This window comes from Triticum urartu, chromosome 7A (genome assembly GCF_056163025.1).
Source record: "Triticum urartu cultivar PI428250 chromosome 7A, HENAU_Tu73, whole genome shotgun sequence".
Taxonomy (NCBI): Eukaryota; Viridiplantae; Streptophyta; class Magnoliopsida; order Poales; family Poaceae; genus Triticum; species Triticum urartu.
Window position 1 is genome coordinate 131731531 of NC_141879.1, and position 25057 is coordinate 131756587.

Below are 25057 nucleotides of genomic sequence, written 5' to 3' on the forward strand. Positions count from 1 at the left end.
CTTTGCGATTTGGTTTAGAGAAAAACGCAGACAATGAACTTCTAATGAACACGGCGTGTCACACTCACATGACACTCGTCTCTTCTGTTTGCAGCTCCGAGTGAGTCCAACGAGAAACGAACAAAGCGAGCCACGATTTAGGTCCGTTCTTTCTGCCTCCGTGCATCATTCGACCAATCCAAGACGACGCCTTGCCGCTGCCGGCACGCACGGACACCACGATGAGCTGGTCCGACCTGCTGGTGATCGCCGACAGAATCGGCAAGCACGACGACTTTGCGCGCTTCCGCACCGTGTGCCCGTCCTGGCGTTCGGCTTCTGAGGTGCCCGCCACCCGCCGTCGAGCGCGCGCCCCGCTGCTCCTCCTGCCTGCCGGGAACGCGTAGAGTGGCCCCGGCCCGCTTGGGATGGGTAACCTGAGGAACCACTCGTCGACCAGTTGCTGGCAATGGCCTTCTTGGTCCATGCCCAATCTGCTCTAACCAATTAAACTACGTGCTTTGTATGTACTAGAAATCTGAGTCAACAATTTCAATACGGAGGTAATATCGAATGATTTGTATTACATGATTGCTAGTATGATGCCACCTTAAGAAACAAAGGTTGTAACATCATGTTTAATGTCAGTACTTTGCCATGCATGCATTGTGTAGAAGTCGATATCAAAACTATAATTGCAAGAATTTGAAATGTACTTCAATTTGCAAATATCATGGATATAGTTTAGACATATACACCCAGATCTGAATTTATTATTAAAGTTTACCGGAAGTATATATCACCCCGAACATAAGATTTTTGTACTATACAACAACAACTACCGTTGTCAGAACGAGTCGCCGACTCGTCGTTGTCGTTGTCGCTGCTCCCCTCTGGTGGTGTAAATCTGAAAGTAAGATGGAGGAGAGAAACGATACATGATCTAACGAGGCACAGGGATAGCACAAGCGTAGAAGTGCATACTCCAGCCAATGCAACCACTTCCCCTCACATGTGGCTTTCTCAGGCCTAAACATGGACTGAAAGTAGGCTGCAATTTAATTGCGCTAGTCGGGTCTTGAACTCAAGACCTCTTGGCTCCGATACTATGTATACGTTAACACGCCCTCTCACGTGTGGCTCCCTCAGGCCTAAATATGGACCGAAAGTGGGCTAGAATTTAATTGTGCCAGCCAGGTCTTGAACTCAAGACCTCTTGACTCTGATACCATGTAGAAGTGCATGCTTTACTCAATGCAACCAAAAGACCGATCTGATGGAAGAGACTAGACAACACATTATATGTCAACAACAAGAAAGTATACAAGTTTAGTCCCCTCGTGGTGGAGGTAAACACCCTAGACCTATTCTCTGGTAGGAGGTAATCTCATCATGCCGCGCTGTTGCCGGCTTGAATTTGTCAATGACAGTTGGGAAGACTTCATTGATGTGCCTCTAAGGATCACTTGAACATGGACGGGGACAAGGAGGACGGAAGGTACAATGTCTGTCATGCCCGACTTGGAAGACCATACAACTATGTTTCTTTAGATGGGTAATATGAGGAACCAGTCGTCTGCCAGTTGCTGGCAATGGCCTTCTTGGTCCATGCCCAATTTGCTCTGAACCAATTAAACTATACGTGCTTCCTAGGTAAGTAGTACTAGTAAGTAAGAGCTTCTCTAAGAGAACGGACGTTTGGCTTTCGGCCCTCATGGAGGCCTTTTAAAAAAAATCAAACATTTCAGTTTAAAAAAATCTGAAAAAATATGTGCATGTAAACAAGGATGCTATGTGTATGTGTGTTAAAATTCAGGATGAAATACATTGAAATGCAACCTGTACAAAAAAGACAAATTTATGGCCTGGGAGGATGGATAGTATCCTGGATTAAAAAGCCCCATATTTGTCTTTTTTGCACAACCTTCATTTCAACAAACTTTGTCCTAAAAATTTACACACATGTGTGTTGTGCCTTCATGTATATCTGTATTTTTTTCAGAATTTTTTGAAATGTAAAAATATGAAATTTGATTAAATTTGAAATTTGAATTTGGATGCCTCCATGGAGGCCGAGCTCCAAAGGCAATATTCGCTTCTCCATCCAATACCTTATAATTTAGAGGAGAAAATAACCTCCTATCCTTGAGAGGAGTATGTTTGTTCCTCTAAAAAATTATGGTGTCGAATCGACCCCCTAAACTTAACTCTCTAAAACTTACATTTGGCACATGCATTTCGTAAAACACTTTTATGCGCCTCCAGGACAAGCGACGATGATAGTGACCATGCCGGCGACAATTTTGGACATAAACAGTGCGCCACCGACCGCTCCTCCTTCCACGGTTATTTCAATTGCTGCAAATCCCATTTCCTTTTTTTGTAAACATAATGTTAGATCTCAAGGGGATCAGTAGGTAGGCCACGTCAGGGAAGAACTCGTACCCCATCAGCGGCCAAGCAGTGCCGTCGCCGCCCACCACCACCGGGTATCTCATCAGGTGCCCCTGCATCCTCTCCACCACTTCACCCTCTTCTCGTTATCATGTGACTCCTGATTCACCAATCTCACGCACTCTGGCGACTTAAGCGCCTACAACTCCTCTGCCAGACCACCCAGGTGTTCCTCCCGCAGCGACATTCTGCACTGGTGCACCTACCCGCGCAGCCACCGCCCGGTGTGGTGTGACTGGTGCGCCCTGGCGCGATATAGGTATCACGGGAAGCAGAGAGGGAGCGCTGGCCTGATAAGAGGCGAGAGAGTTGGTTGGAGTTGTTGTGAGTAGCGTGTCCTGGTATGAGGTGTGAATATACATGTTCTAACCATATTGCACTATGTATCATCATTTGATAAATCAGGAAATGGTTCTTCGCTCTTGATTCAAGTAGAAATACAAATGGTAAAAGGCACTAGAGCATCATTGGAGTGCATAACAACAATATATAGTATTCTTGCAATCCATGATGCCTGTTATTCCTGATCTTGCAACTTCATTGTCGCATTGTATGATAGCCAAATATCATTACGAAAAACAATTGAATGTATTTCATTACTCACACTTGCGTATGAGGAAACACTTAACTACCCCAGCATCTCTGTTTCAACTTTCATGGAGGGCGGCTATATATGGCTTGCACCGAGCACACACCAACTAAAGGTCTTTCCCAGAATTCCCCTAAGAAAAATGCACCACATATTTACTCTCACTTCATTGTTGGGACAAAGTAGCAAGAGAACTTAACTAGCTAGTTGCAGGCTAGTAGTATCCTGGGCATGTCACAACTATTACTAACTAAAAAAAAACTAACTCAAGGACATGGTTTGTCATAGCATATGTTTGCATCATCTCATGAGTTTTGATCAAAAATGTGAAACTGGAAACTAAACGTTCAACTAAATGCCAAGAGGGGTCACCAAGTAAACAGTAATAACAAAACCAACATGCAGATGGGTACTCTTTCCTAAGAACTCTCTAAGAAGGCACAGTTCACTTGGCTATGATTATGCAAGGTAGCCCTACTTTTTCATGGTGTTGTATAGAGAAATTTCATACCAAAACTCGATCAAGCATAGACAAAAAAAGAATGTCAGGTTCTACGTGAATAATGTAGCAAAAGCACGTTATTCATGATGGAGTTGTTCCTAGTGTTTCATGTTTGAAATTATGTGATTGTACATGCACATAAGAATTTCAAACAGGTTTTAAAGGTTCTACTATGAGTTGGTGCCGACACGGACAAGTCCATGCCTTACCAATTTGGGGTGGACATTCAGGTAATCATACATTAGGTTTGGTTGGGTCAGTTTGTAAGAAATTGACATGCAGAGCTGAATTTGTCTCCCTCCAAACAATTGGCAAAACCTGTATATGTAGGGCATAAACCTTGGTTGGCGAAGAATGCCATGCGGGCAAGTGTTGAACCAATGCAGACAATTCAAGTAGCGATGATTGGCGACACCACGCGGGCATGCGCAGCCAACGAAGACCTCCTATACGACGCCTTAGGCACCAGTTGGCAGGCTGGTGCTCCCGCGCATGGTGAGCTGGGCCGACCCATTAAGCACGAACGCTCGCTCGTTGCTCCGTTTTACCCTTGATTCTTTCTTGGCTCGGTCGTTTGTTTGCCTGTTTACCCTTGATTTTTTCTTGCCTCGGTCGTTAGTTCGTCGGTTTACCCTTGGAGCACTAACCGTTTGACCCGTTGATGATTGCCTTCTCAAAAATTTGGAAAGGAGTTTTAGAAGTGTTCATAAAATTGGAAAAAGTATGGAAAATACAAAAAAGTTCATGAACACAAAAATGTTCACGAATTTGAATTTTTTGTGATAATACAAAAAATATTACGAATACAAAAAAGTTCTTAATTTTGAAAGAAACTTCATAAGTTCAAAAAAAATCATGAAAAAGAAAAAATGAAAAAGAAAAGGAGAATAAAATAAAAAGCCTAGAAAAACTCGGAACCAAAAATACCATAAAGAAACCAATTCCGGTACAAACGACAAGGCCGGAATGAGCCGGCCCACTTAAGTTATTTAGTGTTAAAGGAGTGTGCATCATGAACGGATAAGGCAGTATTGGACGCCTTAATCGCCGAATAGGATTCTCGCAGCCAACCAGCGATAGAGAGGGACGGGCAACAGGGGTGATACGAGTGTACGAGCCTATGGGTCATAGCCGAGGACGACAACCGATGATGGCGAGCTGGCGCCGCACGATAGGAGCATAAGTAAGTGCGGTCCGTGGTGGGTAATGTCATTTTGCAGGCTGATGGGGAAAAAGTTTGGCATCTTCTTATCATTGTATACAAGATTCAAACGAGTTTTGGGTTTTATTTCGTGTCAAAATTTATAATAACAGCCAAACACAAAAATTAGATTCCGGATCCCCTTACTGCCAATCCATTTCCAACGGAAATATTATTCATATGTATCCAGAAGATTCTATCCAAATAAAATGATGGGTGCCAATTTTTGTCATGAATGTCTGGTCGATGAATGATCGATCTCCATTCATGTGCAAATCTGTTGCCCGCAGGAACATCTATCAAAGCCCATCATAAAGTTCACCGACCAATGTAGTGATCGTACAATCAGAAATCAGAACCAACAAGCACACGCAGGCCCGAGCATGTGGTCTTCATATGGTGATTACATTATGATCTGGATCTGTTGGGTTGTTGTACAATATCAACTCGAGTGCAGCTATCACTTTGAGTACATGAGATCGTATCCCTCTCTCGCATTAGCGTGAACCAAAACGAACTACAGCCTATCGCTCAGAAACCGGAAACCGGTACACCTGGGCCTGACACTCCGGCCACTTGTCGTATATATACTCCTAGCGTAGCAGTTCTTCGTCATCTATGATCTATGCACCTGCATCGTCACATGAATCGATGATATGCAACATATATAGTTGAGCAATAGAAAGAGACAAACTTAGCAAAAATAGAAACAACATATCATAAGCATAAATAACAAAGTTCATCGTACCCCAAAATGCCCTAACTAGAGTGATTTTTGTTAGTCAAGGAGGAGGACGGTTAATTTACATCACAAATAAAGTTTCACCGTGCATAACTCACAGTTTTTTCATATAGAAAGTATGGACTAAACGGACACATTGTCATATATCGACAATCACTCCAACATGTCGTTCCATCCATCCAAGTCAGGGAGATAGTCCTTGAGCTTAGTGAAAGGCTTCATGTCGAGACGCTGAGAGGCTATCCATGTTTGGATGTCTTCCCGCGATATTTGTCCTTCTCCGTAGAACATCCCTGTTTTTCCGACGACCTCCTTCATGATGATTTGAGCAAGTTCGCGCTGGATGTTATAGACCTCAGCTCGAAGTCGATGATTCAGGCACCGACTCATGACGCTCAAACCCTGAGGAGGCGCCAGTATAGACATATTGTTCAGCGCCATCGTCGACCTCGTCCTCATCCACGGCGACGTCATCAGCGACTAATGGAGCCTCCTCCTTACCCCGTCCGCTATCACCCAACCCGACACCCGACGCTAATTGGGTAGGTGGGTGTTGATGTTCATACCTTACTGAGGCTGCGTGCTCGTGGGTGTGCTCCCGGCCGCCTCCAGACGAAGCAGACTCTTTGGCCACAACAGGACCTACCCATTGCAACAATCACCAAGCCGTCACGGTGTCTCGTCGTCATCCCCCGCTAGTATTGGAGGAGGCAAATTCTCGTGGCCCAGTTTGACACTGGCCACGGAAACCTTGAAGACGTTCGGGGGGATCGGCCGGCTGTGGAACAATGGTTCATTCGGCTTCATTATCGTCGCCTTCCCCACGTCCACCTTCTGGTCGCCGATGGTGTACAATATGGTGCACGGGGTTTCGTCGGTCTGCAAAGAAAAGTCTGCGACGTGAGACATCCGAAAGGCAACAAAAACGGGAGATTATACATTTATATTGAAGGGGGCCGGTGTGATAGATACCGTGAGGGCGTCGAGCTCAGCCAAAAGACGAAGCACCACCGAGCACGTCCAGTGCGGGAGCCGGTGCAGAGCCAGTGCGGGAGCAGGTGCGGGAGTCGGTGCGGGGGCAGGTGCTGGTGCAATGCTAGTCGAGCTGCTCCCCAAGAAGTCAGCAAGGGGAAAGTCCTCTGCATTTTTTTCTCGATGTTGCCTTGTCCAAGTGAAAACGCCCGTCACCAAGGAAGTAGACAAATCTGCAACTACCTGTTTTGCGGCAGCTACCGTTGTTGCGACTGTCTGAGATGATTTCTTCTCAACCGCAATCTCAACCTTCTTGTCGATGTTTTCTTCAGTTAACTGCCGTCTTTCCTTTCTCTCCTCTATGGTCTCACGGTAGTACTTCTTCCACGTGGCGCCGTCTCCGACACCGTGCACGCGTCCATACGACGGTCGAGTATCCACCGGTTGTCGTTTCAATATGTTCAACGCCCGGTTGAATGGAGTGTCCCACTTGGGCCTCGCCAATGCCTCAGACGGCGAGTCGCATTCGGCCGCAATCCGGTGCTGCTCTCTCTGCAAAAGGCACAAGGATTGTGTACAAATATGACTAACGTGTGCAGTCGAATTGATCAGAAACTAAAATTACCAGCAGTCTCATGAACTCCGTAATGATCGGTTTTGTCTCGTAAACCTTCTTCACTGGGTCCCAACGGTGACGGGCCCTGAGGACGTCACGCTCCTGCGGGACGGTGAAATCCGCTAAGGGGGTCTGGGATGCCCAGACTCACGGCTTCCGCGTCCTCCTTGGCCCATTTGGACCTCTTTCCGCTGTAACCACGGCTTCCGAGGTGGTGGCACCCAATGTTCCTCTCTTGAAGCCCCTTCATGTACTTAGACTTTTTTTGGCAGCTTCAGCTTCGCAAGCCTCCTTGAATATTTGAAACTGCTCTTCCGTGATTGTCGGATTATCCTTTACAATCTCGGAGTAGGGTTCCTTTTTGTCGATGATCTATGCTTTCACTCGATTTTTCTAGGCGGCTAACGCATCGCTAAACTTGGTCATGGTGTGTTTGTTTATCTTCTTCATTGTCGGGTCCTCATCTGGATCTTTATAATCCTTCTCATTCCGGCCCGGGAACAAGAATATCTGGTGAAACTTCTTTAGGAGGGAGCTCCTCATATTTTTCTATCTTCTGTAGTTTCTCATCGTTGATGGTGGCGGTTGTCCATATGATGCAGCCTATCTGATTGTCGTAGCATCGACGTGCTTCCTCGGGCGCCTTTGGCTCAAAATTGCCATCGTCCACCTCCGTGACCACCAGTCTAGTAGTCCTGAGTTTGTTAGGAGGTCGTTGCCTCTTTGCTTTCGGTTCTACACCGGCTCCGCTCCCCGAGGCAGCGCCGGTCTCAGTCTCAGTGCCGGTCTCGATGTCGGTCTGAGTCTCAGCACCGGTCTCAGTCTCAGCGCCGGTCTCGATGCCGGTCTGAGTCTCAGCGCCGGTCTCAGTCTCAGTCGCGATGCCGGTCTGAGTCTCAGCGCCGGTCTTGATGTCGGCAAGGCTAAAAAAATCGTCTGCCGCCCGGTAGACGTCGTCGCATTCACCAGAACCCTGTCCTTCTTCGTTGCTAGCCATGTTTCCTACGATTAAATCTAGTCAATTAATTCTACACATAATAAAATGAATAATGACATAAAAAAGCCTATTGTTTTGCAGGAACGTTGACTCCTTCCCGGTGCGGCAAATCCCGGGCACTCGATATGTCCTAATTTGTAGCACAAGTCATGTCGAAATTCATGGAAAATTTCGGCATGACCTTTGCTAAAAAGTGGACAAATCAAGAACCTGGATTTTGCCGGAACAGAAATGAATCAACATTCTGGCAAAACATAGGCCACTCGGTTTCATTCCCTGGAAACAACAAAAGGCCACTTGGGCACGATCGAACCACTTCAATGTCGATTATGATCAATGAGCAAACACAATTGAGGATTTTGCATATATCATGACCACTTCAAATTTGCATCTCCTAGTGTATGAACCCTAGAACTCAAATTATGAACCTAGAACTCAAATTATCTCCTACATTTTTGTCCTAATAAAAATTCACTAAAAATTAAGAACCTACTAAACTTGCAACACTAATAGAAATTTATATTTTTATATTGATTTTTTCTCTAAACTAAATCCTACCACCCTAGTTAACATCTAGTTAAACCTTACTTTTCTAACATTTGTAATTAAACACTACAACCCTAACCCTACTGCCCTAGTTAAGCATATACAATTTTTTTCTACGGCGGGGGAGGCAGGGGCATCTTTGTCAAATTAACCTAACTAAATTCTTTTCCTAACTAAATTAACCTAACTAATTTAGAGATAGAGAGAGAGGAGGGGTGGGGTCTTACAGAGGATGGCTCCGGTGGTGACGCGGGAGGCAGTGGTGGCGAGGGAGGCGGGGGAGGCGGGGGCGTCTCCGCTGACAGCGAGGGAGGCACTTGCGTCGAGGGAGGCTCCGGTGGCGTCGACTGCGGCTCCGGTGGCGTTGATGAGGCCGCGCGGCTTCGGTGGCGTTTGGGGCGGCTCCGGTGGTGTCGATGGCGCGCGGCTATGGTGGCTCCGGGGGAGTCGACGTCGGCAGGAGACGGCGGCGAAGTCGGGTGACGATGAATCGGGCAGACGGCGGTGGGGTGGATCGAGGGATTTGGGGAAGAAGTGGTGGCCAGGGGGAAACGGTTTTTGGTTAAGTCAAACTTAGCGGTAGTGCTTTTCGCGAAACGCGCTATAGCTAAGTTAGCTATAGCGATTTTCACAAGACGCGCTACTACTATAGCTATGTAATTTTCTTCATCTTTCTTATTTCCTTTTCTGTTTCTATAGCGGGGGTCTAGGAAACGCGTTGCAGCTACGTTAGCTATAGCGCCTCTTACGAACAAACGCTACTGCTACGTCTTTCTCCCTTTTTTCGCTTTCTCATTTATTTTGCTCTACATTTTATATTTTCCATTCTCCTTTTTCTATTTCTTTTTTTTTCATTTATTTTTCCATTTGTTTTTTATTTTATTTTATTTCCATTAGCAGTAGTGCTCTCCGCGCGAAACGCGCTGCTACTTATGTGCTAGCGGTAGCGCGCTTTCCTCAAGACCGCTACTGCTATGCATAGCCTATCGGGGGTAGCAAAGGGGATACTAATGGTAGCGCGTTTTCATGCGCAGGCGCTACTGCTACTATTGTATCTGTAGCGCGGTTTACGGACACGCGCTACTGCTATTTAGCACTAGCGCCCTTTTTTGACACGCGTTACTGCTAAATTTTTGTGTATAAGGTTTTTCCTCGTAGTGAAAGCTTAACCAAACAGGGCCTTAAGCTACTGTCCGTACCATAATGTACTACTCCCTCCGTTCCAAATTACTCGTCATAGAAATGGATGTATCTAGGACTAAAATACATCTAGATACATCCATACTTGCGATAAGTAATTCAGAACGGAGGGAGTACAAACAAAGGCGTACGAAGACGCGCTGCTGTCTCTTACGTTGTTGGAACCATCATAGATACAATGACGTGCTACATCTTTATGAGAGGTTGTGAACTGCCGTGCTTTTTTGTTTGGCAGATGACGTATCTGCCATCGTAAATCTTCTCTAATCCTATTTCTGGTTGATGCATCAGATTACTTAGTTTTTCTCTAGTGTGATAATGTTTAGCTGACGGGGAAGGTATATACATGATGTCAAACATTTTCAGTAGCGGGCAGAAGTTCCAACAGAGAAATGCAGAAAAGATGAGTGACTCCTTGGTTTCTTCCAATATGTGCGCCTATACCTGATGGCGTAAACGCTTTTCATGATTCCCACACATGTCCCATGTCCTCCTAATGGGAAGATGATCCTTTGGGCGGATCTAGGTGCACGGCCTCCCTAGAAAACCAATGTCACAAGTATGTACGCCCCCGTCTATGTGCCATGGATTTTGATCTACCAGTCTCCTCAAATATTGACGCCATCGCGGTTGCTTCGACTTTGGCACACTGGATTTTTGAACCTTTCAGCATGCCTGTATGTGCTATTGTACTCTCCGATGCCTCCTAGTCCTACTCCCGCCATGTGCGCTAGAAGAAATAGTTGCGAGGTTTTGATCGAATTTGAAAATAAACGCCTATTTCACTAGCACATATTCCGATGGAATCGTCTCTCTCCCAGTTTATAATGAGAGCAACCGAAGTGTGCTTTGATGTGTTGCAACAACCTAAGGGTAGGAGGGTCACATGATCATCGACTCAAACTGTATTCAGGCATATAGTGTCTTTTGGGATGCAAATTATCTACCTGAAAAGACATTATATCTACTGCATTACTCCTTCTAACCTGAAAAGACATTATATCTACTGTTGGGATTCGCCAAATTAGACGAGCAAACGCACACGCAAAACTGATAGCCAAGGACACATGTTGCGCCTCTCTTTTCTCTCTTTATTTCTCTTTTCTCCACGATATAATCTCAAGTGCCTTGGTTTTGTTTTTGTTTTTTGAGCATCAGTACAGACACAAGCGCTTATATACACGCGCATACACTCACACCTAGGAACGCACGCACGCACACCCTACCCCTATGAGCACCTCCGAGAGACTGAGCCGGCATATCATTTTGAGATTTACGAAGTCACCGTAGGCGCCTCGTCGTCCAAGTGCATCGCCGGAAATCCAGGAATACTGCGAGCACCAGGATTTGAACCCTGATGGGTTGGGGATACCACTGTCCACCTAACCAACTCAACCACAGGTTGATTCGCCACACGGACTAATTCTAAACTCTTACAAGACACGGCTACAAACCTACTAGGACTAGTACTCGTATACAAACTTCGAAACTAAACAAACTGACCTGGAGCAAGTACTACTCGGACAGCTACCTTGTACATCGTATACTACCATGACACATCACGTGTATGCATTAGCACTATATATGCACATGTACCCTAAATAGCTCCACTCTAATCAAGATTACTTCTAACAATCTCCCCCTAATCTTGACTTTGTCATCACCTTGTGCTCTCTCTTGTCTTGACTCATTGTAGATTCGCGACCTGACGATCCATCTCAACGTATGATCCAAACTCCCAATGACGCTGCCATGCGGACTACACCACCCACACTTAATGCAATACGTGCCAACGGATCACACATCGTCCCATGTAGAGACAGATCTTCATTGAAGAGGCTCCCCTTCACTGGTCCTCGTTCCACTATACGCTTGAGCTTGATCTTCGCTTCACGTCTTCGCCCTTGATGCTACACCACATCGGACAGCCCATAGACCGTGACATGCTTCATCTTCAATCGATCTTCACAGAGACAAGCACTTGGACATGACAATGATAATGACGACGACTCACCGACGCGATGAAGACTAGTCGCGCTAACTCGCACGACAACTTGCGACTCCCCGGGACGACGATCTTGACGGGATCTTCCGGCACCGCACCTCGGTACCAACACTCCCCATTAACGATCACCTTCCACCGCGTTGTCGACGACAACATGTCGTCTCCCTCCTTGTCGCTCCGCCAAACGACTCCTGTTCCTCCTCGTCGCTGCACCACCCAGCGACCACATCGCCCATCCCGAGGTGCTAGTAGGTCACCACCCCGGGGCAAGTGCTGCTTCAAATCGACCTACCTCTGATACCAATTGTTGGGATTCGCCCACATGATCGACCACATCAAATTAGGCGAGCAAACGCACACGCAAAACTGATAGCCAATGGCACGTGTCACGCCCCTCTTTTCTCTCTTTATTTCTATTTTCTCCATGATATATAATCTCAAGTGCCTTGGTTGTGTATATATATACACAGCCAACCAACCGACCCTTAACCAAGCCCTACACGACTAATCCTAAACCCTTACAAGACATGGCTACAAACCTACTAGGACTAGTACTCGTATACAAACTTCGAAACTAAACAAACTGACCTGGAGCAAGTACTACTCGGACAGCTACCTTGTACATCATATACTACCATGACACATCACATGTATATGCATTAGCAGTATATGCACATGTATCCTAAATAACTCCACTCTAATCAAGATTACTTCTAACATCTACTGCATTACTCCTTCTATCCTAATTGGTGGTAGTTTTACTCTTTGCGTGAGAATTAAGGGATTTACAACTGCTCTAAGTTATTCTAGAACGGAGTAGTTTTAATTTACAACATGCTACACATTGCACCAGTGTTGTAGGTAAGCGTGGGGTGATGCAGTTGTGGGTGCGTGACTCCACTTTATCCTAGTGTTCATATTTACAGACACCCTTTGTCAATCATATACGTGTCGAAGAGATGAACTTTTGTGTAGGTGCATGTTTAATGGCATGTGTGCCTGTATTTATCTCTTCTTCAATCGAAAATAATAGTATATGTTCATCAATATATAATGTACATAAAACCATATGACTTAGGTACTCGTTGTACTATAAACCAGATCTGGTGGGCTCGCTGAAGATGACAATCAGAATTCTTGATGATTGCTACTAAGAGGAAATAGGTGGATTCCTTTACTCAAAAAGATAGTGTTGGGATTATGGTAAATGATGACATGGGTCATTATTTCCAAACACATAAAGGATTACGACAGGGTGACTCGCTGTCTCCTGTTCTGTTCAACATAGTAGCAGATATGTTGGCAGTCCTTATTAGTCGGGCTAAAGAGAATGGCCAAGTCAATGGGCTAGTTCTGCATCTGATGGATGGGGGAGTGTCCATATTACAAGAAGCCGATGACATGATTCTTTTCATGGAACATGGTGTTGCTAAATCTAGAAATATGAAGTTAGTGATTTGTCTTTTTGAACAGTTGTCGGGCCTTAGGATTAACTTTAACAAAAGCGAATTGTTCTGCTTTGGGAGAGCTAAAGAGGAACAAGACGCATATAAACAACTGCTCGGCTGTGAAATGGGTTCGCTACCGTTTAGCTACCTAGGGATTTCCATTCATCACCGCCGCCTGACTAATAACGAGTGTAAGTGCATTGAAGATCGCTTCAAAAAGAGGCTAAGCTACTGGAAGGGTAAGCTTATGTCCTATAGAGGTCGCCTCGTCCTAATAAACTCGGTGCTGACGAGTTTGCCAATGTTTCTCATATCTTTCTTTGAGGTACCAGTAGGGGTACGCAAAAGATTAGACTTTTATTGATCCCGCTTTTTCTGCCAATATGATGAGGATAGAAGAAATACAGGTTGGCCATATGGGATATCATTTGCAAGCCCAAAGATCAAGGTGGGGTAGGGATCGAAAATTTAGAAGTTAAAAATAAATGCCTTCTCTCCAAATGGCTTTTCTGTCTATCCACCGAGACCGAGGGTACGTGGATTCAAATTTTACATAATAAACATTTTCAATTTAAGACTCTGGCCCAGGTTAATGCTAGACCTAATAACTCACCTTTTTGGAAAGGGCTGATGAAGGTGAAAGTCTCCTTTTTTCACAGGGTTAAATTCTTCGTTAGTAACGGTCTTTCGACCAGATTCTGGGAGGATACATGGTTAGGGGAGACGTCCTTAGCCCTCCAATATCCCACTCTTTAGCATATTGTACAGCGTAAGGAAGATTATGTTGCTATAGTATTGAATTCGGTACCGCTTAATATCCAATTCAGGAGGTCTTTGGTGGGGGAACGGTGGACTTCTTGGTTATACTTGGTCCGTTGAATGATGGCAGTTCAACTCACGGATACAATTTTTTGAAAATTATCAGGGAATGGTGGTTTTTCCGTGAAGTCTTTGTACATGGATGTTATTGATACTGGGCCAATTCCGAGATCACTTCACGTATGGAAGGTTGAAGTTCTGCTAAGAATTAAAATCTTCATGTGGTTTGTCCACAAGGGAGTGATCTTCACGAAAGATAATTTGATTAAGCGAAACTGGGTTGGTAACTCTCGTTGTAGTTATTGCGATCAGGATGAATCTATTCAACACGTCTTTCTCGATTGCCATTTGGCAAAATTATTGTGGCGTACGATACATATAGCCTTTAACGTTAACCCTCCAATTTGCATGAACACGTTATTTGAAACGTGGCTAAATAGAGTGGATTCAAACACATCGAAACATATTCGGATAGGAGTATGCACATTACTATTGGCTATATATGGAACACTAGGAATGACATAATCTTTAAACGGAAAAACTTAATCAACTTTTTGCAGGATATCTACAGAGCTATTGCTTGGATCCGTACTTAGTCGCTACTCACCCATGCAGATTTCAGGGAGCGTTTGGATACTAGATTCAACCGATGGGAGACAGTAGCATGGGGTTTGACAGGGCGTCCCATAAAAGCTAAAATTGTTTTTTTAAGCTAAAATTGTTTTAGGGTATACAACAAAGCGTTTTTACAGTATGATACAAACTCCGTTAGAATAGGTACTGTAAAAGTTATACTGCAATTTTTTGTTCTCCTTTTCACGTTGCAGTTTGCCACGCTCGAGCTTCAACAAGGCCCGAGGCAACCACCTCTGCCGCATCGTCTGGGTGGTGCCCGCCCTGGCCCCCCAAATCCGCATGTCCCCTACTCCGCCTTGGCACTACCGCGCGGTTGCCCCGTCCACCCTGTTCCTGCCGCGGTGCCGCCTAAGTGCCAGTGATGTTGCACAAACTGCCTTCGCTGCAGTCCACGAGCTGAGACGGTAACCGTCGCCAAGGAACGCCGGGTAGAAGGAGGTGGCTACTCGCCTCCGGCCGCTTGCTCCGGCGATGCTACGGTCAACCGCTGCTGGGCTCCTCCACCTACTGACTCGTTTATGGTTCACTTCAAAATCGACTCGAAACTGCAAGTATGGGGTATGTAGGTGAAAATTTGCAGGGATCTGCAAAATATTTTTTGAAATCTATTTGGTGCGTCTTTTTCAACCACTACTGTAAATTTGAAGAGCATCTCTAGCAAATCATGTAAATGGCAACCGGCCTAGAAAATTCCGGCCGATATGTGGGTTTGCGCATTTTTGCGGCCCAAACAGATCCTGCATATCGGCCCAGCCCGTAATATTTTTGGGGCGACCCAGAAATTTGCCCCCTCTGCCGCTATATACACGGCACTGAGGGGCTTTTAGGGTTCACAGTCGAAATACCCTCAACCGCAATTCATCCTCTTTGCGGTGAGCACTAACCAACTCTGACGAAAAATCCCTGCGCCTCCTTTTTTCCATCATTGATAGTCGCCGGTGTTGGCGGAAGCCATGGCAGCCGCGTCGGGTCGCCTCCGAGCAAGCGTGCACGGCACAACGCAGAGGCTGACAGCTCCAACCGCGCATGGAACCAGGGCAGTCTACACAGGCATGTGACCATGAATCAGCTCTCCCAGAGCGGCGGCCGGAGCCCTTGGGCCAGCTCCAACGTGCTCGATAAGCACGTCTATCTGCACATCAAGAGGTATCGGGAAAGTGGTGGCGTCCGGAGAAGAAGGTGCCGCCCACCGCCTCGTTGCTGCCAAGGAGGAGCACAACCTTGCCAAAGCACTCTGCAAGTCGGCCGCCATTTCCTACCTCGGCATCGACGAGTGACCGTCGATTTGGGGTTAAATATGTAGGGCGAATTATCCATTTCGTATGTATGCACTATGGTGGTGATGAACATGTTCTAGAGTGAAGTTTTTATTTCAGTTTGCGGTACCGATTTACGGTATATATTCTGCGCGAATGACCATGCTCCCTCCCGTAAAAGTATTTTGTGGTATAGCGCAAACGGTTTTTGTGGGGCCGTTCTTTGCCGGATCTGCTAGAGATGCTCGTGAACCGTCAAAACACCTGCAATTATCCGGATCGAGCCGTCCGGACTCACTTTACCATCCAACCCTTACTCGTATATGTCTGAGAAAGCACCTGCTTTCTCGTAAACCGGAAGCAAGTAAGGGGGCTTTGCGGGAGTTCAAGCCTCCACCGGGTAGGACTCCGACATCCCCGCCACATCCAAAACTGAGGCGGATCCCAAGCATTTGAAGCGGTCTGCATTGTTTCGTGCCAAAATCCGTGCTTTCCCCACCCTCTTCCCTCTGATCGTTATCACCTTCCCCCTATATTCCCACACTTTTCCCCGTCCGCCGCCGCATGGACCCATATGAAGACCTACCAAAGCCAGTAGAAGTAGAGGATCTAGAGAAGGTGGCGTCTTGCAACATCAATTCGGCGGCACAGCAAGCCCGACACATTAAAAGGAAGGCAAAGCTTCAAGAGGGTGTCGGGTGGGGTGGCGGCCGGGGGTCGGGACGTGGGGTGGGGACGCGTGGCACCGCAGCCGTCTTCCATGCACATGTCACCCGGGACAGATCAATTTCAGCCACCCTACTTCTGCACGGCCAAGTAGCTCGACCAGTAGTCCCGACCTCCTCATCCAGGCATGTGCCGCATTGCGTCGGCGTCAACACAGTGCCACTCCATTTCGCCAACTCGATATTGCCATGGCTTGTGTGGTTGCGGAAGTCGGGTGTGGCATAGCTCGGTGCCTGCTCTTTGTTCGTCGGTATGTCTCAAGTAGGTGAGACAACGTATGACGGCGAGGAGGCAACTGATGGGGTGGAGGTGGCGACAGAGTGAGTGAGGAAGCTCAGATAGCCTGTCTTTGAGGGCAAAAATGTCAGGGTTTTTTGCACGGACTGTTTCTTTTATGATTAGGCGCATTTAAAAACTATGAACATCTGCCACTTTTTGTTTGTGATTGGACACTATGAACACTACACTTTAATTTGCTCTTATTTCTATGAATTTCAAATGAAGGATGGACGGATTGGAGCGGACATTTAAGGTTATTCGTTTGGATGGCCGACTCTCATATTTGTGTCTGCAGACTGTCCAACTAGTCCACTGACAAATAATGCGTTCGTTTAAGGGACGATGTTGCAGATGCCCTTAGAGGATTAAATCTGTCAAAATCATCCTCAATCCTCTCCAATTATTTTCAATCCCTTTGCGGGAGGAAGAGATTGACCGAACAAGCCCCAAGGTTAATATAGAAGCATTATTTTGTGCTTCACGGGTAAACCTGTTTTAAATGAATGTACCTCTATTATTTTGAATCCTTTTTAAAGGTATTGTCTTGGAGTGTTGCAAACTTTGTCTTCTAGCTGGTAGGATTTAGATATGTTGTCATGTAACATATCAAATGTGGATGAGTCTGGGTTTTTTCTTTAAAAAACTGATCGTTCGGCACCTATGCTTGACTTTTGCATGGCATTATCTTTCAACAATTAGTGCATCTACGACGCAGGGTTCGGGGTTTTATCCCTCATTTGAAAAAGAAGCTAGTGTGATTACCGAAATAGGCTTTCGCCCGCTTTATATATAAAGCTAGTGCGGTTAATTAGCTAAAAGCTTTGTTTCACCTCCTTGAGAATATATTAACGGTTCTCAAATTGGTAACTTTAACTGACAATTAAGCTAACTAACTCGCCAAGCTTAGTAGAACATGTAATTTTTTCATGATCGTTTTTGCTCTGAAGCTTTTGCACCACGGGTTTTCTGGACGACGTAGTGAGCCTTATTGATGCAGATCAACCGTATAATTTTCTTCACCAAACGGTATAATCAATGTAGATTTAAATACAACTGAGAATCACTAATCGTGTGGTCGGAAATGTATGGTTGTGAGAATCACTAACCGAGTACATCATTCCCGAACCATATATAGTTGTGAGGTTGCTGAACCAAATCAAATCAAATACAGTTCCATTGCTCGTCCTATATTATGGGGAGAAAGAACGCATTCCTCTGCAGTTGAGTAATGGTGATTCACTTGAGGGTTCATTTAGCTACCACTATCCTTGGGTGCATGTAGTAATGTAGAATAGACCTGGGAGGCATCAGAGAAGGCAGCGTTCCATGCACCTCAAGAATGACGATGCCTTTCATCAGTACGTCTAGAAATAACGGCACAAAGTCCCGGATGACACTCTTCATCAGTACTAGAAACAGTCTGTGTGCGCCTTTTTGTACTTCTTGGACTTTCTGTATTCATGGCCAACATCGATATGGTTTTGCAATCGAGCGATCTGATTGGGTTTCTGGTACTATCCAACTGGAGCAACTATTCTATTATTAATGATTGGGGCACTTAACGGCTTAACCTGTGGTCATTTTGTCGATGAAAAACAGTGAGAATTCGTGCTTACACCCCATTACAATAGATGTAGTACCTTTTTTTAGGGGGAGATGTAGTACTTTCTGTTGTATCATTTCCAATCGCATCATTTCCAATCGCCTGACCGGCTCAACAAAATCGGCAGTCGATGCTTCTATGCCCATTTCTCCTCTAGTTTTTTTCGGCATCTGGGTACGCAAATTATCTCTCAAAATATGTACATATTACAAAAAATCAGAAAAAAGAACGTACCACGAAGAGACCTTACTCTCTTATGAGATGGTGCATAAAGTGGTAGTCAGTTGTCAGCTCACCCATCCAGACCTTAACCTGATGGTACTCACATGTTTCTCCACACTAGCTTACGTCGACGGAAATAATAAATAAGTGGCAAAAAGATAAATTAAGAGGAATCACACCATCAGGAGAGAAAAGTGCCAGGTTGATTACAACGAGATCAACAGGGGCAATACTCTGATTAAACCAAGAAAAATATAGTGTGCTATGATAAAATAGGGCAGCCCTTAAAATTTGCTATAGCGAAGCTATATCACCCTATAGCGGGCAATCGTACACTAATTTCAGTTAGCGAGACATTGCTCAAAATGCTATACTGCACTATTTTTTTCTTGGATTAAACACACCTACAATTATATCAGGGACTCAATTCGAAGAACAAGTGGATCAGAGTCAATTCTCCCTCCCTCGCGCTCCCTCCCTCGCGCCTAGCGCTCCGCTCCTAGCGCCGCCGGTGGCCACTCCGGCCCCGGCGTCCACCTACATTTATCACTTCCCCGCTGATCTTCTCCTTCCTAGCCATGTCTCTTGCAGATCTAAATTTCGACCGAGGACAGGACTTCGCGGCTGAAGTTTGGAGAAAATGGGGTGTCACGATCAACTTTGAGGAAGGGAAGGATATGGAGGAATTCATTCTTGTTGCTGAGTTTACCGGATCTCGTATCAGCCTCACTGAGGAATCGGCTAGCACTATTCTCCTCTCTTGCTTTGGTGGGAGCGCTTCTCTCTATAAGGTATCTCGTCTTCAGAATTGGTCTTTCAAATTTTCCGTCTCATCCAAAGAAGTTGGTTTCTCCATTATCAAAGAGGGTAATGTTTCGCTCCCCCTGATCAATATCAATTTCCTTCTTTGGGGTGATGGAGGTCCTAATTCCAGCTGGGAACTAGATCAATATCTACATGAGAAAGAGGATGAATGGACCCATATCTTCAGAAACCATCCTAGGAAATCTTATCTTCAAGCTCTTAGATCTCCTGCTACCTTCAGAGATTCTAGCCATGCGGTTCGTCCGGCCGATCGTCAGGATCTTGCGCGTTCTTCGCCTGTCACTCATGTCGCTCATCAACAAGGAGTTAATGCCCATTATTCATCAGTTACTACACATGAGGCGGGATCATCTCGTTTTCAAAAAGGCCCACAGAGAGACTACTGCGTCCGATGTCTTCTTTCGGGCCATATCCGGCCCAACTGTATGAATCGTATCAAATGCCACAAGTGCAAGAGATGGGGCCACATTGGTCGCGATTGCTACTCGCAGGCCCAACAAGACCCGGTCAACAAGCCCACTTCTCAGAGTCGCCCGACGGTAGAGTTTTCGAGGCAAGTGGCCACTGTTCCCGCGACTGTGACTAATCAGGCAGTCACACCGCCAGCCGCCCCTGCTAATCGCATTAACGCCCCTCCTCTCCGCCGGGTTGGTAGCCCTCTTTGCAGCACCTTCCAAAAATCCATCGCCCAGCGTCTTCTAGCAGCCACAATCTCGCCCAATCCAAACCCCATAGCTTCATCTTCCACATTGCCGCAAACTAGCAGAGCAGGTGCCATGGCCACCTTCCCGTTTGACCCAACGCCTTTTCTTCCGCCAAACCACCAGAGCATTGAGGTGGAGGGAAGACCCGCGCGCATCAAGATCATCAATGGTGCGGCGCCGGCTACCCATGAGGAATGGGCCATCGCCACGATTGTTCCTATGCCCAATCTTCCGATGGCATTCTCTACGATCAGAGAGGTACTCACTGACTTCTTGGATGACAAGCACATAGGGTTTTCAGAGATTGATCCATGTCCTTTTGGCCAAGCGTACATCAAGCTCGCAAGTGTCTTTGATAGAGACTCACTGGTTACTGATAGTCCCCACCCTTTCACTGATGTTCATGTGGTTTTCCAACCACACAATAAGGGTCTGAACCAGAGACGGCTAGTTATGAACAGAGACATTTGGATACTTCTTTGTGGTTATCCGTTTGACAGAAGAGACATTCAAGAACTCAACAATGCTGTCAGTAAATTTGGAAAATTCCTAAGCTGGGACAGAAATAGAAGTACTCGTGCCAATCTGATGGTTAAAGTGAGAGTTGAGCAGTTGAGTGACATCCCTGCTAGCCTTGTCTTTGGGGAGGGCTATGACTTTCAGACTGACTCCCTCACTGTCCCATTAGTTATTTTGCAGCATCAGATTTTGGGAGCTGAGGCCCCTGATGAAGGTCCAATTGAGCCTTTTGGTAATCCACATCCGGCTCCTGCACAACTCAATTTCCATCCAAATCAACATAACCATTTTCTTGGACCACTTCAGCAGCATGAGCATGATGATGTTCATATACATGACCAGCAGAATAATCCCCAGCTTGATCTCCAACTTGCTCTACAACCAGTACAAGGACAGGTGGCCAATCAGTTACAGGAGGTTGAAGAGGATGAGGAAGAGGATTTACCAGGCTGGGGGCATTGGGCTTTACCTCCAATTGCAGATATTGAGCTCCATGCAGGTGAATTTCTGGCTCTCAATGATCTGATGGATTCAATGGAAGAGGAAGTTAATGCGGCACAGGAAGCAAACAGTATTCTCACTAGCTCTCAAGTTCCACCTGACAACAGTATGAGCTTTGATGCATCTGCCAACGGCCCTATGGCGCCAATGCCTGCATTGCTACCTGATTTGAATGAAGTGCAGCCCAATGGACCAGAACTGGAGCAGAATTTGGCCCAACAAGATATTCCTTTACCTGTCTTGGGCCTGCAGGAGTTACCTGGAGCCCAACATATTGATCCCTTGCCTGTGCACCAACCTGCTCACCATGTGCAGCCACTGGACCAGCTGGTAGACCCCGTGATTGAAGCTCTCAACACTGATGCGATTTGGGACAACAGAAACTCTCTTGATGACCCTATGCTCTCTGAAGTACTGGCTAATGCTAGTAAACTGAATTCAATCTCTAAGCCTGATAATATGCAGAGACTTGAGGTGTCAAAGAACATTGAGGTGGCTACGGAAACAGTGAAGGACACTAGTCACACTCTGCCTTTAACTGCTCAGATTAATGATAAAGAGTTAGAGATGGCTAAGGAGAATATAGGTACAGACAACTTTTCTGAATTATGTGCTCCACCTACTAATCAGAGCCTATGCTAATCAGAACCACACACTTTGCCCAGAATCCTCCTCTGTTAGAGACCATGAGGTTCTACAAAAACTCAATGAGGAAGCCTTGCTTGGTAAGGAAGGTGCAAGGATTTGGAAGCAACACTTTGCTCCAAAACCTAACAGTGACAACATTATTCAGGTACCTTCAGACTGGCTTAACTTTCTTTCAGTTAATTTCCTCAATCCATAAAAATTCCCTTGGGCAAAGAAATTCATCTCATCTACAGTTTGGGAAATAATCAAGCAAGCATCTTCTTGTAATTCCACTATTCCTTTCTCTATCCCTGAGATCTGTCATGGTAGTGATGTTTTGGCTTGTCTTGCATCCACTCCTTCTCAGGATTCTCAGGAACATGCTGTGGAGGCATTAGAGGACAAGTGTGCTTCTGAGTCTATGCCAGCCTCTTCTACCTCTGCTCTCCATAAAAACAAGAAGAGGAAGGATAACATCCCCATGGTGGAAACTGAGGTAAGGAGGAGTTGCAGACTGCAAAAACTATCTAAAGGTTTCAAGCAAGCAGTATGTAGAGATAAGGATTGTCTGGCTTGCCATGTTTCACCACCTACTCTATCTACTAAAATAGTTAAATCTCTGAACTCCTCCTTCTGTAAGGTTCTGGACAAGGAGATTTCAGGAGGTCTCCCCAGTAAGAGATCTAAGAAAGGAAAAGGAGAAGGCCAGGAGATGGAAGGTGGCAAGGGCACCAAGGAGAAGAGCAAGAAATGGCTCTAAAGCCATTCCTGAGAGCGTGAGAGACTCAGTTCCTCTATCAGACCTTTATGTATGCAACGTGTCGGATGTATCTGTTGTTCTTGTCTCTTGTGAACAGTTGTTGGAGCACTTTTCATATGTTTAATCTGGTGCAAACTTTTGGGCAGCTCCCTCGGCAAGATCTATCATTTTTGCTTGACCTGGGTTTTATATGCCTTACTTCTCCTCTTTCAAGTGTTGTGAATGCTTGTACTGCTCTATATCCCTCTGATGAATAGAAATTGGAATATTCTGAATTGGAACATTTGAGGTCTTAATGATCCCAAAAAGTGGACGGCCATCTCTAACAAAGTGCAGGAATCAAGATGTGCCATCCTTTGTCTTCAGGAAACCAAGAGGGAGCAGATTGATTCGGCCTATCTCAAGAACTTCTGTCCTAGAACTATCTCGAAATTCTCTTATCTTCCTTCTGTGGGTGCCTCTGGGGGTCTATTGATTGCTTGGAACGACAACATCTTCTCTGGCCAACTCCACCATATCAATGAATTCTCTTTGACCATCCAATTTTCTTCTAAGTTGGATGGTGATTCCTGGTTTCTGACTAATGTTTATGGGCCATGTCAACCCAATGAGAGAGCAGAGTTCATCAATTGGTTTCAGAACTTTCCTATGGCTGATGATGCAAACTAGATTATTATGGGTGATTTCAATTATATCAGGTACCCACATAATAGAAGCAGAGAAGGAGGGTCCATTGATGATATGCTCTCCTTCAATGAAGCTATAAACAGGCAGGCATTGATTGAAATCCCTTTAAAGGGCAGGAATTATACTTGGAGTAATATGAAGATGCTCCTTTGCTGGAGAAATTGGACTGGTGTTTTACCTCTGAATCATGGACTCTTAAATACCCTAGCACCATGGCTCTTCCTCTTGCAAAAACTACATCTGATCATATTCCTATTATGATTTCTATTGGCACAAACATCCCAAAATCCAAGGTCTTCAGATTTGAGAACTACTGGTTAGAACATAATCAGTTTAGAGAGGTTGTACAGAATATTTGGACACAGTCAGTGGATGTACAAGACAGTGCTAAAGTGATTGCTACCAAGTTTAAAAGATTGAGGAAAGGTCTGAAAAACTGGGCTGGGGGTCTTTCAGATTTGAAGAAGGTCATAGACAATTCCAATTTCCTTATTCTCTGTTATGATTATTTTGAGGAATACAGAAGCTTGACCACTGATGAAAAAGAAGGCAGAGATGTTGTTAAGGAACATTTACAAGTCATACTAGAGCATCAAAGAGTCTATTGGAAACAAAGAGCAACTATTAGGCAGGTCAAAGTGGGAGAAGCCAACACTAAGTACTTTCAAGCCAAGGCCACTATCAAAATGAGGAATGATTGTATTGCAGTGTTGAAGGATGAGAATGGATTTGAGCATCATGAACACAATGCCAAGGCTGCCATACTTCTAAGGGCCTTTAAAGCAAGAATGGGCACTACAGCAGCCACCAGCAACCCTCTACAAATCCACCAACTATTAAACCCCTTGGATGATCTCTCTGCTCTAGAAGCCCCTTTTTCCAAAGAAGAAATTGACCAGGTGGTGCATAACATGCCTGCAGATAAATCCCCAGGGCCTGATGGATTTAATGTTGCTTTCTTGAAAAACTGCTGGGACATTATAGCTGCTGATTTCTATAAGTTGATTGAAGACTTTCACTCTGGAAAAGTTAATCTTCAAAGCATTAACTATTATTTTATCACTCTGATCCCTAAGAAGGATTCTGCTATTTACCCATCAGATTTCAGGCCAATTTCTTTACTCAACTGCACTCTTAAGATTATCACAAAGCTTCTGGCAAATAGACTGCAAGGTTAATTCTAAATATGGTGCATAAGAAGCAGTATGGGTTTCTGAATAAGAGGTGCATACAAGATTGTCTTGCATGGGCATATGAATATATTCATCAGTATTATCAGAGTAAACAAGAGCTCATCATGCTGAAACTGGATTTTGAGAAAGCTTTTGACATGCTTAGCCATGACACTATTGTTCAGACTTTGCAAGCCAAAGGATTTGGTGAGAAGTGGATCAACTAGATCAAGATGATTTATGGCACTGGATATTCCTCTATCCTTCTGAATAGTGTACCTGGGAAACAATTTTTATGCTTAAAAGGGGTCAGGCAAGGAGATCCACTATCCCCCCCCCCCTCATCTTTGTACTTGCTGCTGACATCCTACAAAGCATGCTTAATGAGGCCATGAGAAATCAGTTGATTCAGTCACTTCTGCAACATAATTCTGCTACTGATTTCCCAATTGTACAGTATGCAGATGACA

General features: G+C 45.2%; 1 protein-coding gene across 1 annotated transcript; it reads left to right on the plus strand.

Moving 5' to 3' along the window:
• The first annotated feature begins 19370 nt into the window (after nucleotides 1-19370).
• LOC147958510 (uncharacterized) lies at nucleotides 19371-22728 on the plus strand. Its single transcript, XM_087532171.1, has 4 exons — nucleotides 19371-21927; nucleotides 22007-22134; nucleotides 22336-22464; nucleotides 22609-22728. Exons 1-4 carry the CDS (start codon nucleotides 19371-19373, stop codon nucleotides 22726-22728), a joined length of 2934 nt encoding a protein of 977 aa, XP_087388297.1.
• The last annotated feature ends 2329 nt before the right edge of the window (nucleotides 22729-25057 follow it).

Excerpts from the sequence above, each read along its gene's own strand:
- LOC147958510 (XM_087532171.1), top strand. The coding sequence starts at position 19,371 with ATGTCTCTTGCAGATCTAAATTTCGACCGAGGACAGGACTTCGCGGCT. Across the intron at positions 21,928-22,006 it reads GATGGCTAAGGAGAATATAG|AATCCTCCTCTGTTAGAGAC; the intron begins GTACAGACAACT and ends CACTTTGCCCAG. Across the intron at positions 22,135-22,335 it reads ACAGTGACAACATTATTCAG|GATTCTCAGGAACATGCTGT; the intron begins GTACCTTCAGAC and ends ACTCCTTCTCAG.